Below are 13,781 nucleotides of genomic sequence, written 5' to 3'. Positions count from 1 at the left end.
GGGAAATGTGGAAGAATATTAAGTGTGGAAAATGTTTATATGTAAATGTTGAAACTGATTATTTTTTTTTTGCATTTCACCATTGCTTTTAATCTAACAATGCCCTACTCTATTCTTTCAAATCATAACCTGGAATTAGATTCTTTATGCCCATAATCCCAATCAGTTCAAAAACTTGAATATCAAAGGTAGACAAAGGAAAAAATTAACATAAGCTGTAAATCCCCCTTTTAGCACCTAAAAGGTAAAACAATTTTTATCTTCCAGTAGTGTGGATATTTTATACGAGTTATAAGTGAGAGAAAAATCTAAGAGTAAGGCTGGTATCTGCAGCTACCAAAGTGAGACCCACAAATGCACACTTACAGAAGCTGCTGAGCGTCTCCTTTATGCTGTCGACATTTATGTCTGTCTGCATCTCAATGAAATTCTTCACAAAGGAGTTGCTGAGGGAATTCTGGCAGAAAGGTGGAGGGAGTGAGAGAAAGAGAGAGAGATTGAAACTATCAACATCATCAAGATTCAGCTGCAGGAATCCATCGAAGACCACTGCAAGGTTTATCTCAAGATTTTCAAACGACAGAGAGTAGGCTGGCATAATCAGATATAAAAAAGTAGCTCTGAGATTTCATACCTGCAGCATTGGCAAAGTGGAGCTGAGTAATTCGGCTGACTTTATGATGTAATTTGAGGATTCGATCCAGTCCTCCGAGGATTTTTTAAGATTTGCAAACTCGTGCAAGGTCGCATTGGCCTGAGCAAAGTTAACACAAGGACAGCAAAGAGTCAAAAAGTTGTATATCAGCAGAAATTTCCAACTTATTGTGTGTATGTGAGTTTGTGTGTATGTGTGATTGCAGGCTACCAAAAAAAAATCAGATAGGCCTAAAATAGAATCGTGGTTACAAGTAATGCGTACAAATGTCTACACATAGGGAACCTTACAAGTTTTTTTCTTTCACTGCATACCAATGCTTATGCTAGATTTGAATGATTTGGCATCCAAATACTCTTAAAACATCAAAAGACCACTTCGATCTTTGAGTCAAACGCTCTTAGTACAACAGATGACCAAATTAGAGTGCAGAGGGGATCTTGCTTTCCAGTGGCAGCCCTTAGTCTCTAAGGAAAAGTGCTCCTGGATATTAGTACTGCAGAGGATTTACAGTCCTATAAATTCCCCTGAAGACTATTTTTTTTCTGTCTGGCTTTTATCTTGAGTTCAGTGTGAGTTCCATCAGATCTGTTTCTTAAGTTTTATTTTTGTTTTACTTTTGTTGGTTTTATGGGTATCTTCTGTTTTTAATTTTTTTTTTATTTTACCCTTTTGCAAAGCAATTTGGTCACATTCATATAGAACATTAGGACAAAGAATCTCCCATGACTCAGATAATCTACAAATATGCAAAGGTGAAGAGGTTAATTCCTTGAAGAAAGTGTACCTAAATAATAAAACGTGTAACTTAGTAAAACATGGCATTGCATGCTAGTGAGTCAGACATGCCTACAAAGAGAGGTTGTCCATTCTTTACAGCTTAATGGTAAATCATCAGTCCTGTTGGTATCATTAAGTAGGTACACCATGTGTATTTAAAAAAAGCCATTTCTGTGTACCTTTTTCATTATGTCCCTGGTGGCTGGTGTGTCGGGTGTGAAAAGGATCTGGCCCATCAGCATGGGTTTCAGGAAGGCCCAGGCGATGGCTCCTCCTGTGGTGTTGACCATGTCCAGGTACATGTTCATGCAAAAGGGAGCTGAGCAGAGGAACAATAGAATGTATTAGGTAGGGAAAATAAGGTAAGGGAAAATAGGAAAATATACAAATTTAAAAATTGTGGAAAACTGAAATGGAAAAAACTACCTGCGATATGATATTGCCTCTACTTTGAAAAAGATATAGGTGCATTAATAACTTTTATATCCCTTCACTAGACTTGACAGTTATATAGTATACACCATCACAACTATAGTGTATAGTATACACCATAATTGGGATTTTAATCTGCCCAGAAAATCAAATATGTATTTTTTGCCTTCTAGATAATTTCTTTAGATAATATATGAACATTAAATGTGTGTTACTCTATATTGGTGGACTGTTTATGGTCTGATCAAATAACAAGGTTTGAAATTTACAATTTACTTGTAGCATATCGGAAATCTTCCTTTTTCCTTATAAAGGAAAGTATTCAACATTTCAGGATTAAGGTAACATGGGAGAAGTTGCTTGGCCTCAATTAGCTTTGATAGTCGAGCTCAATAGATAGAGGATTATTTGTTCCATTAAGATTTTGAAGATAAGACCTTTAAGCAGGTATTAAACATACTTTTTTCCCCCCAGCAAATTCAAATGTCTGTAGTGAAAACTATTTTTATCAGTGCGATGTAATCTTCTCATCTTAAATGCTCCTTTTTTATTACCTTAAGCGAAAAACTAATTCCAATTAAAATAAACATGGGCTTAATATCATGTGTAAATAATCAATATAATCTGTATCACTTAGACAGTTGAGGTATTAAAATAAATAAAACTTTCAAAACTATATTTTAGTATATTAGATGATTTACTTAGGTACAGGTACTATAGTTCAGCCTTGGGTAGAATTGAACCCTCATGCTTTGTTCCTCCTAGCTTTAGCGAGGCAAATGAAAACACACGTCTCATCGCAAATAATTTCAGAAAGTGATCCAGCTTGTAAAAACTGTATTGCACTTCAAACATACAGGCATCCTTTGGGATCTTGAACCTCTCAATCATCTCAGCCTTCTTTTGGTTGTCAGGGAAAGAGGGTCCTGTTTCAGACAGCTCAGGCAATTTGGAGATTCCAAACAGAGCGATGATGCCGTTACTGCAGAGAGCGCGGGAAAGGGTCACAAACGTAGCTTTAGTGGACATGCTGCGTCTCATTCCTCTTCCCATCTGTGTATAGAAAAAAAATACAATAAGACAACAAGTTATGGATGACATGTAGAAAAGTAAAAATCTTCAGCCAAGAACATGTCGACAATAAATCTAAATATATTTAAATCCCTGAAAGCTTTCATAGAATACTCTGCAGGTCTTTATTTTTGCTACACTATTTGCTGATTACATTTTAACACTAAAATGTTTAAAGAGAAAATAATAAGCCATTTTAATGAACACGCACTTCTGTAAATTCACTGCTGGATTCCAGATTTAAATCTTTGACGGAGAGCAGGTAGCTTTCCAACTGCCTGACTGCAGGAGCAATCTTGGTCATCATTTCGGTTGCAACCTTTGCTACCTGAGCCATGACACCAACCAGGCCCTGGAGTTCCTCAGAAAACACCGCCTGCAAGAAGAAGAAGAAAAAACTCAGACACTCTTTTACAGCTTTTAATATTAAATGACGTATAAATTAACATATTCAGATTTATTACAGCACTGAATGCATTAACCATATATTTAACTTTAGAAAATAAACACAACTTAATGCTTAGGTTTCTGTAGTTTTGTCAACTTTTAGTTTTGGCCTTAGCATATTGATATCAAACAGAGTAGATGTTACTCATTAAAATTAAAAAGGTGATATAAGTAGTAATTAATAAGTAAAAGTACAAATATAAGTTGTCATTGAGAGTCATAAAGGATTTAGCATGGAGACATTGAGCAGTAATAACATGTTCTTAGCATAATATTAACATTATTAATTATTACAAAACAGTAAAAGAACAGTATTATTCTATTTATTTCTAGAGGATAAAAGCATGTTTTTATAATAAATCAAAATATATAAAAAAATATTCCATGTGTAAAAAAAAGAGGAGATTTAAAGAACTCTGTTGCAGCATATGAAAGTAAGCATAGTTGTAAACTGTTTTGATGAGAGAAAAGACAAATGTTGTCTCTGAAATCTACCTTGTAAACAAGCTTCTTTGAGTTTACATGTTCAGCCGTCAGCAGTGAAAACTTGTACCAGTCTTTAGCAGTCATAGTGCAGAAGGTCGCCAGAACGGCCGCCTCTGATGTGTTAACTGATTCAGAGGGGTGACAGTAACGCAGGTTCACCAGCCAAGAAAGGGTCTGTTCCAAAAGACAATATGAGACATAAGGAAATAGGCCATAAAGCAAAGGCATCATTAAAATATGACATATATCAGAAAGGGTGAAAGCAAGGGAAATGGTTAGCTAATAATTGCTTAATATCCTCACAAAACATTGATAGTCTTTGATGAACATTAACATGGTTAAAGAGAAAATAATGACACTTTAAAGCATTGTGGGTTTGAATTCTCTTTAGTTTTGTCATGAATAAATCACATAATTGATTTTGATTTTAAAAAAGGAAACAGCATAGGTGAAGAAAAGTGACAACCTTCAACTTTTGGCAATCCTATAAATGCTTGAAGACACAATAAATGAGTGAAGGTGAAAAAGTTCCAAAAGTCATTGTGTTTACAAATGGAGCAATATGCATTTGATCAGAACCAAAAGTCTGCTTAATCTTCTATAAAGATAAATAAACTAGTTATATGGCTCAAATGTTCATATAAAAGGCACCAAAATTTAGCATTAAATTATTAAAGTAAATCTTTAAAGGGAGGATATGTAAGTCGTGTCTAACCTCTGTGTTGTTTGGTAGAGGGGTTTCCATCAGGACAAGAAGTGCTTCAGGATCCACATTCATGTGTTCATGGACGGCCTGAATGAAAGCTTCCTTATTCCTCAGCATCTCCCCGAATGTAACCACTACTGACAGAGCACACAGGATATGAATCAGCTGTACAAACTTTTGTTCAATTCTGACCAATTAATAATTGAAAGTAAAACCTTTTGGCACAAAGAACATTTATATTTAGTTGCTAAAAAGACCCAGTTATACAATATCATAGAAAGTGGGAGACTGTTTTGCCATCAGCAGTGGGTAACATGCCTTTGGCCCAGTTTGGGCCCTTAAATACCAACTGATCATTGTTTAAATATCACCGGCTACAGAAATGTTCCTACTGATCATGTTCAGGGTTTTTGTGACAACATGGCTATTCCAGCAGCTTAATGCACCATTTCAAAAAGCTAAAATGCATCGGTAAAATATTACAATGGCTTCTTGCAGCCTGATCTCCACCCAACAGTGCACCTTTGGAAAGTACTGGGTCATTTGCATCATGGTTATGTAACCGTTTACTGCTACCATGGCAATATGGAATAACATATTTTAAGATTCTTTTTCCAAAACATAGAGAATCTAATTAACAAAGAATAAAGACAGTTCTGAAAGAAACAAGAGACCCAACATGATGAACCAGAGAATGTGGCCAGTTGTTGCATATTCTAATTAAAAAGACACGGTGACGTTTAAGCCTCTGCATTGGAATGCATACCATCTAATATTGGATTACCAATACAACCAATCTAATGAAATTTAAAACAATTGATGAAGGTAAAATAAGAACAAACACAACTCAAACAAAACTTTATTCTAATGTTGAACTGATATTCAACATAGAAACACGTAAATGCAGTAAAGGCAGAATGATAGATGAGTGAACAGACTCACCTGGAGATGAAACATTGAGCACACTCAGGCCACTGATGTTTAAGCCAAGTGCTTCAGTCAACACAGTTGACCTGAAAATATGTACACACATGCATTAAATATACTCAGTAACAAAAACAACAGACATTTTGTTTATTTAAACAGTATAAGAAAATGTATTCATTTCATTGAATAAAAACCAGTTAAACAATCTTAGAAAACTACATCAATTATATCCATAAAACATTTCTAGGTGATTAAGTCATGCATCTTTTGATTATTTGCAACCTTAAAAATGTTATCGATAGGTGAAGAAAATGTTTGTACCAGTCTGACTGGAGGTTGTAACTTCTGGGATCTCCCACAAGGGCCTGGAAGAGGATTTCTGACAGAGAGGTTATGTTGGTATCAGCCAAGACCTGCAAGCTTGGCAAAACTTTATGGCAGAGATCCCCTGGTTTCATGGAGAGTGAATGCAGGAGAAGGGCCAGTGAATCAGTCTTTTCCAACACACACACCTACAAAATACAAGAAGGTAATTACTACTACTGAGAGAGCTCTAACACAGATAAATGATCAAGTACAAGGAAACAGTAAAGTTAGACAAATTACACAATACAAGCAAAAAACATTTCAACTGCATGGAACTATTGTCTTAAAAAAAACTGTTACTTAACTTAGTAAAAAATCTAAATGCCTTTATCAATTGAGTCTAATTTAAAAACAACTCTGAGAATACACTTTATTGGTAACATTAAAGATTTGCACAATTTAAAGTGACTTACAAATCATATTCAGAGCATCCTATATCACCCATAACATGACATTATTGTGTATTTATTTAAATTTAAGAGAAATTTTGAAGTTTTTATTCTTGTGAAAAAAATGTATAATGACCTTTAGCCCTTTTTTGTATTTTTTTTTTCTTTTTTTGTGGCAGTATTTTTGATTCACCATTGAAGAAGAGAAATAACAGGAAAGTTATTGTACAAACCTCAGATCTCAGTTGGCTTAGTTGATCTGTGAACCTGGGGTCACTTGGGCTGATATAAAAGAGCTCGGTTGCTGTTTGGACGGCTTCCTGCATGAGTCTCAGGTTTTCTGTGACAGGTAGGAGAGACAGAGAGATACCGGGGTGAAAAAGCGAGGCTGAGAGAGATTCCATTAATGTCTGGAATCTTAAAGAGTTTAGTAGGTGAAGTGACAGAATAACATGACATCCCACTGGGCTTCATTACGACACGCGCCATTACGGTGGTATCGTCGTCGAGCAATGAGCAGCAAATGATGTGCTTAAAGTGAAGTTGTGCGCGGGACTGATGGGGCCAGAAGGGCCAGTAGTCCCAGACGCCGTCATGCATAAAAACGCATCTGACAAGCCCTAAGAAAAGCAGCACCTCAGGCTGCAAGACGTGATGAAAGAATATTTAATTAGCCCAAAATTAGACAAATGTAATGTTTAATCTCAGGCTGCTCAATACCTTGAGGTCTTTTCAATCACAACAGCTTGCAGTGTTTAATAGTGAGTTTTGAGTGCAGAACACTGAACCTGCTTACAAAGGGATTCTATGTTCACAGAAAAACATTATCGCACAAGCACAGAAGCATATTAAAAAGAGGTCATGGATGCCCACTTGTGCAAGTGCAAGGGGGGACATTTGGCGAGGGCGGACAGAATAAGTGATTGAATTCTACTTTGCTAATGAGATTTAAAAAGGTGCTGAGTGGCTTTTAGTTGGAGATGGGCCACATGGCCTTGGGCTCTTTGTGAGTTGAAACTAGGCCAGTATGAAGCTTTATTCCTCATATCTCCAGTATAAATATTTGAAGCACTATAATCATATGTACAGTTACAACAGCGCTAACAAAATGTTTTATTGTCTTCCCTTGGTCTTGCGACTGTTATAAATTACAGGGTGGCGCCGCTCCAAGCTGCGTGACTGTTTAATGGCAGACTGTATTTATACTTTCACACTGTCACAGTGGGTATGCAAACACAAGCTGTAGCTACAGCAAGTGGAAAAAAAAAATCAAATGCACTGCAGTTAAGTAAATAACTCAGTGCAGCTGGCTGGGCTTTGATGGATAGACATTTGATAGATATAGATTTTTACCCACTGTCATTACATAAGCATTAGAGTCTGACTGTATGTATTATAATCAAGATCAAGTTGGAGTATATGTGGCTTTATTGGTCTATGTAAAATGACTAGATTTTTTGATGATATATGTTAATGTCATCAGATCAATGAAGTTGTTACAACTGTGACCTCCTTTTCATCTAAAGTGCTTTGAAATTATTTTATTTGTAACTATAGAAATACAATTAATTAAATTCAATCTAAATTTTAAATTGATTTGGGAATTCTCAATCAACCCAAAGAGATCCGAGGGCAAAGGTGTCACAACTGAATATATGAATAATTTGGTAAATAAATATTATGTATCTATATGATTAAATGGAATTGATTTCCAATTATTCTTGTAGAAAAGTGAGAATATCTGGTTAGGAAATTATGACATGAGGAGTTCCAATTAAGCAAAACGTGTATGCCTGAAATACAGTTCGTCATGATATGACTTAAACTCACAATTTGTCATCAATTTGATGTCTAAATAGAAACCAAAACATTGTCTTATACTATGTTTGCCCTGTCAGCTAACTTTAATGGGCAACATTTATAACAAAGTCATTCGCTGTGAAGTATTAAACACTTAAACTAATAATTATATATGTACACTTTTGACAAATACATTTTTACAACATTTTACGTTTTTTATGCACTTAGTGAGTCCTGTGACCCAGTGAATTGTTGCTCTTTTTGCCTTTATTAAATAAATTTTAAATCACGTTTTGATGAAGAATCCCATTTTACATTTTTACCAGGGTAAAAAGCAGTCAACATGCATGTGTTATTTTAACTTATCAAAAAAAAGGAGTAAAACAAAGACAACACTGAACCAAAAATGACCAACTTCACTCCTGACATTTCTTTATTGATTTTACATGAAAACCTATAAACACTGAAATAAATTCCCAGAATAAATATAAATACTTTTTCTATTACCTGGAGATTCGTTTGCCAGGGTCCTGCTAATAGATTTTATCTCTGAGGCAAACGGCAAACCCTCTGGAAGGATCTCTGCTGCATTTTTCAGGATATCCAATGATGGCCTGAGGAAAATAGTAGCAAAAATCATCATGCAACACAGGTAACCATATGACACCAGGTAAATTGGGTTATTGACACAAACACAAGCAGCAGAATACACAAACAATTTCTATCTCTGCCATATTTTAAAGGTACACTTACGTCTCAAACACTTGTGGATGAGTGAAGAAGGAGAACATTCCAAGGGTGGCATCAATAGTTTCTTCCCGTGAGGCATTAAAGCCCCATGGCATGCCACTCGTTGTTCCTTTCATCACAACATTCAGATCAGGATTTGAAAAGAACACATGGGCTGTCTCTGTGACTTCTGCTGTTGTTGGGGCTACAGAAAGCGCTCTAAACATGCTTGGGTAGTCGATGTAGAACATATCAATGATGTCAGACATGGGGTCCCTCGTCATCATCTGCGACAGGTCGCGTTTTCGCCGGGTATTCATTAGATGGTGTCCGACAGACTCGTAATGATATTGGGAACTTGGGGGCAGAAGACCACTGGCAACAATGTGGTTAAAAGCTGCAAAGATGTTTGCGAATAGCTCCTCGTAGACTTCCATATCCATGTCCACACTCACTTTGGTCAGAATAGATAAAGGAATTCGGACAATTTCATACATCTTGGAAAGAGTCTGACTTAGCAGTTCCAGCTGAGAGGCTTCAGTTGAGACCAGCCACATGAACATCTCAGATACACGTTCTATCATTAAGTAAGAGCTGTTCGTTGCAAGGAAGTGCTCCATGGCCTGGTAAATCATAGGTGAATGTCCAAAAGCCCTTGTTTCCATGATCTGTTTAATTATCTCTTCCATTGTGTCAGCGAGAAGAGCCAAATTAACTCCAGAAGCATTTCCTGACATCATAGGGTAGATGTCATTCAAAGTGATGTTTGCAGAGGCTAAGAAGATCATTGCTGCTTCTTGGATGAGCTCATGGGATGAGCTGCTGCTTTCATTGAGGTGGTAGTTGTCCAGAATGTGGCTCATTGCTATGAATGCAGCTTCAACGTAGGGCTGGAGGAAAGGAGCTACATCAAGCAGTTCATCTGAAAGTTCTTTAATCCCAGCCAAACTGTGGAAAGAAGACGTAAAAAATATCAAAATAAGATATACATTTTTATTACAAGAGTTGCCAGCATTTTTGTTTAGATTAAAATATTGTAACCTATGTTTTAGTTTATTTCTTTTTTGGAATGAGCTCTAGCACATTTGATTTTTTTCAGATTTTGAATAAAAATAACAGTTTTTCAATCATTCACTTTAATCAGAAAAAGACTGAAAATCTTTAACTTATGCCTTTAGACCTGTTTGATTCCCAGGAATACCTCGAGTGTGATCCTTATCTCCATGCCCTGCTCATTAATGGTGGTGACATAAAACGAGAAATCAATTTTGAAAGGAGAAAAAGCCTGATTCGTGGCTAAGCTGCTATCTATTCAGACCTGCCTGTTTTCAGGCAGGCCAGCATTAAATTAATCAATTTGAATGCAAATGTGACCACTTCAGCTCCTTGTGTAATTATGTATGAATCAAATAGGTTTCACTGGTGCTTTGTGGATAATGTGGACACAGCAAATTGGTTATTAGGTTCATGGAGAGTTCATGTAAGCTCCAGGTGAAGCTTTCTGTATAGGGCTCTGCTCTAAACAGGACTTAATGGGAATGTTTTCTTTTGCAGCTGATGTACAGAACACCTTTTAATGATTGCACTGAAGTCAGATTCATTCCTGCTGTAAATATCAGTTCTGAATCACTAGAGATTAAATAATCAGTATAGCAAGTGTTTGACAAAACTCTATGATACTATACCTGATTTTCAAGTCTATGATTATGTCATCTACAATTCGATTGGGTAATAGTTTATTGGCAGGCAGGATTTTTAAAAAAAAAGAAGCTTTTCAACCTGTTTACATCAGCACAGCTTGAGAAACATTATTAAAGTTTGTATACATTATTCCACTAATCAAATCTCTGCCTTCCTTCAAAAAAAAAGAAAAAGAAAGATCTTAAATTGTGGTTAAAATCAAAGACTGAAAGCAATGTTGACATAAAGGTAATATATCTCATACATACATTTTTTATAGATGGTGAATGCTATTAAAATTGGCTATCCATGCTTAACTTTAAACATCCATGTTTAGGCTCAGCGTGATTGGGACCTATTGCCTAATCAAGTTAAGTATTTTAGAGTACAGCATTTCTAAATAAAGATAAAAACAGCCCTTTTCATAGGAAAATGCAGAGACTTTAAAGCTGGAGAACATCTTTGAATGTGCAGGAACTTTACAGAAATATGTAGCAAGTTGGATTAACTTAATCAAAAATCAGGAACATGCTACTAGACAAGCACCAAAGCATCTAAAAACACCAGGACCAATATAATTAATTACTTAATTATTACAACTAAGTTATAAAGCCAAGAGCAAATTATAGGTGACCAATTGAAAAACTATTAAAGTAGTTATTTCAACTGAACTGTTGGAGCACCATAATGAAGCTGATTTCCTGGAACAAAATATCTGACTGTCAACAAAATATTATGAGGAAGCACTAAAGAGGCTGGAGCATGCAGAAGCAGGCTAGCGAGTGGATTGTAATAGTTTACAGGATTGTGAAGCTGCCAAGTAGAAGTTAATAAATATATCATCATTAGCTTGAATGAGCTATTGCATAGGAGATTCTTTATTGGTTGATATGTTTTATCATATACTATATATATATATATATATATATATATATATATATATATATATATATATATATATATATATATATATATATATATATACCCAATTTGTGTCCAGGAAAAAGTGCTTTTGTTCCTTGAAATTCTAAATAGTCTAATGAGACTAATAATGTGACTTGATATGATTTACTGTCAAAACAGCTCTTAATGTGTGTCAGTGTTAGTACGCCAGATTCAACACCAATACATTGTTAAATGGTTTTCTTCCTTGAGAGCATTTAAATTATAACAAGATTAAAGAGCACATTGAGTTAGGAGCATCATAATCTAATTGTGGCTGACCTGCTCTGCAACTGCATGCCCTGGAGCTGCTTGTTCCAGTAATTTTGTCCCTCGTAGCTCAAATGCAGGCCTGTCAGCTGGGGGAGCTCACTGGAGAGAGTCATGATGAACTGCTCTATCACATGTGTGTGGTTAATGCTGACGTGATAGAGAGACTGTAATATTTTGACCATCCTGCCAGCTGCGGAGCTCACACTTATTGGTTCCATGCTCATGTGCTGTATAAAGAAGACAAAATAAGTGTTAAAAGGGAGTTGGTTTATATTCTAAGTTACAACACTGCCACCAAGTGGTGAAACTGCTATTTTTCCAAGTTGGAACATTTTTTGGAACACATTTGGTGTTTGCATTTGAATTGGCCATGCTCCTACTCACACTCATGTTCAGGTGGGACAGCTCAGCCTGTGATGCTGCATAGGCTTCCAAAACAGGCTGCAGGCTGGAGTCACACCACGCAACAACTGTGGAAAGTTTAACCCCTGCTGCATCTCCAACAGGCTGCCATGCTTTTAGAGCCTCGCTGCAGTTCAAAGTGCCATTTGCCTTAGAGAGAGAGAGAACAAAAGAATGAACTATCATATTTCATACAGTTAAATAACCTGTTGAAAGAAAAGAGTGCACATTATGTCTAAAACACAAAAGATGGGAGGGAGGGGGTGTCAAGGGGAACGTCTTGATAGCTCTACTTTTGAGGTTTACAGAGAACAGAATACAAGGGCATCATTCTCCCACAGGTATCTTTTTTTACTTTCTGTGTTTTTACTGTTACACACCCACATGAGAACTGTATAAATCCCAAACAAGGAACCAGGATTATCTCCCATGTCTGAACTGTAAGGGCATTAACAAGTGTTGCAACATATGACATAAGTGGTTTTACACCACTGTACAGTTAAAAAAAAACTTTTTATGGTAGACACAACGAATATTATGGCTCTTTTAAAAATCGTTTAATACAATTACTTGATATGGAAAAGTTTTTTTTGGAGAGTTTATCAATCTAGTTAGTTATTCTAAATGTTCATTTTTTATTTTGTTAAGATAGAAATTCTGCACAGTAGCTGAGGGAGATTAAATCGAAGTTTGAATTATGGCAAAGGAGTATTTTGTATTTCATTAAAAATGCTGACAAATACAGTAAAAAGTGAAATGACTGAGCTAGAGGTCGGTAAGAATACGATTTAAATGATTGTATTTGTTTATCCTAAGCTGAAGAGATTCAGGGGCTTCATTATTTTACTCCTAAAATGACCTACTAGAAAATCTTATACCAGCCATGCATTAATATGTACAAACTTTTTTACCCACTGGACAACCACACAAGAATTCAAAGTTTTATATAATCCACTGACTGCTGTAAGAAGATGCAGTTTTATAGCACAAATAAACTTTAGCTTGAGATTAAGTTAGTAGGGATACAGGTACATTTTTCATATTTTTATGAGAGCATAATTAAAAAGATTTTAAATCCCATATCAGAACCCAGATGCTAATTTTGGAACATATGGCTATATTTTAATGGAGAATGTCATTACAGTTTTGTAAAGGGCGACATGACAAAAAGAGCTGTGGCTTTCTCATCTGAATTATTTTCTTGTTTTCTTTTTTATTTTGGAATATTATCCACTCTACTCAGAATAAAAGGAAAATCCATTTTTTTCTTCATAGTAAATCACAAATCACTTTTAAATACAACTCAATTTTTTTTTCACATTTTCAACAAATAGGCTCTTAGTTTTAGACTGCTGTAGGAAAAAATTGCTGCCTTCATTTTTAGTTATGTTGTGTTTGAAAATAAGCTATTTATTGGCTTTTGCATCTCTTTGGGGATTCTTCAACATATGGGTAAAGTATCATAAAGGTCAGATTACTTTGTTTAAACAGTGGAACATTATATGTCCAAGCATATTGTCAATAGCTGAAATGTTTTTGATAGCAACGATCCTCTCCACTAATGCAGATAATTCCTAGTATGCTCAGATATTTTTAAGCACATGCGTATCACCAGTTGGTATTAGGCTAATAATATCGGAAAGTTTAAAATTAAGAGTCCTAGTGCTTGAAACAGAATTGGACACTCAGACGCTCT

The 13,781-nt window shown here is 35.7% G+C and overlaps 1 protein-coding gene across 1 annotated transcript in view; it reads right to left on the bottom strand.

The window, feature by feature from the left end:
- The window catches only part of abca12 (ATP-binding cassette, sub-family A (ABC1), member 12), a 71,352-nt gene that overhangs the window by 36,799 nt on the left and 20,772 nt on the right, over positions 1-13,781 (bottom strand). The window contains exons 27-40 of the mRNA XM_038302622.1: positions 12,068-12,235; positions 11,693-11,910; positions 8,813-9,736; positions 8,567-8,673; positions 6,493-6,599; positions 5,826-6,016; positions 5,520-5,590; positions 4,587-4,711; positions 3,881-4,045; positions 3,150-3,314; positions 2,725-2,920; positions 1,615-1,754; positions 635-754; positions 367-457 (exon numbers count right to left, since the gene is read on the bottom strand). Coding sequence (XP_038158550.1) covers positions 367-457; positions 635-754; positions 1,615-1,754; positions 2,725-2,920; positions 3,150-3,314; positions 3,881-4,045; positions 4,587-4,711; positions 5,520-5,590; positions 5,826-6,016; positions 6,493-6,599; positions 8,567-8,673; positions 8,813-9,736; positions 11,693-11,910; positions 12,068-12,235 — 2,788 coding nt within the window. The remainder of the gene's footprint in view (positions 1-366; positions 458-634; positions 755-1,614; positions 1,755-2,724; positions 2,921-3,149; positions 3,315-3,880; positions 4,046-4,586; positions 4,712-5,519; positions 5,591-5,825; positions 6,017-6,492; positions 6,600-8,566; positions 8,674-8,812; positions 9,737-11,692; positions 11,911-12,067; positions 12,236-13,781) is intronic.

This window comes from Cyprinodon tularosa, unplaced genomic scaffold (genome assembly GCF_016077235.1).
Source record: "Cyprinodon tularosa strain WSP-4 unplaced genomic scaffold, ASM1607723v1 ctg496, whole genome shotgun sequence".
Classification (NCBI taxonomy): domain Eukaryota; kingdom Metazoa; phylum Chordata; class Actinopteri; order Cyprinodontiformes; family Cyprinodontidae; genus Cyprinodon; species Cyprinodon tularosa.
Note: the sequence above shows the minus strand (reverse complement) of the source record. Positions and strands in the feature narration are given on the sequence as shown.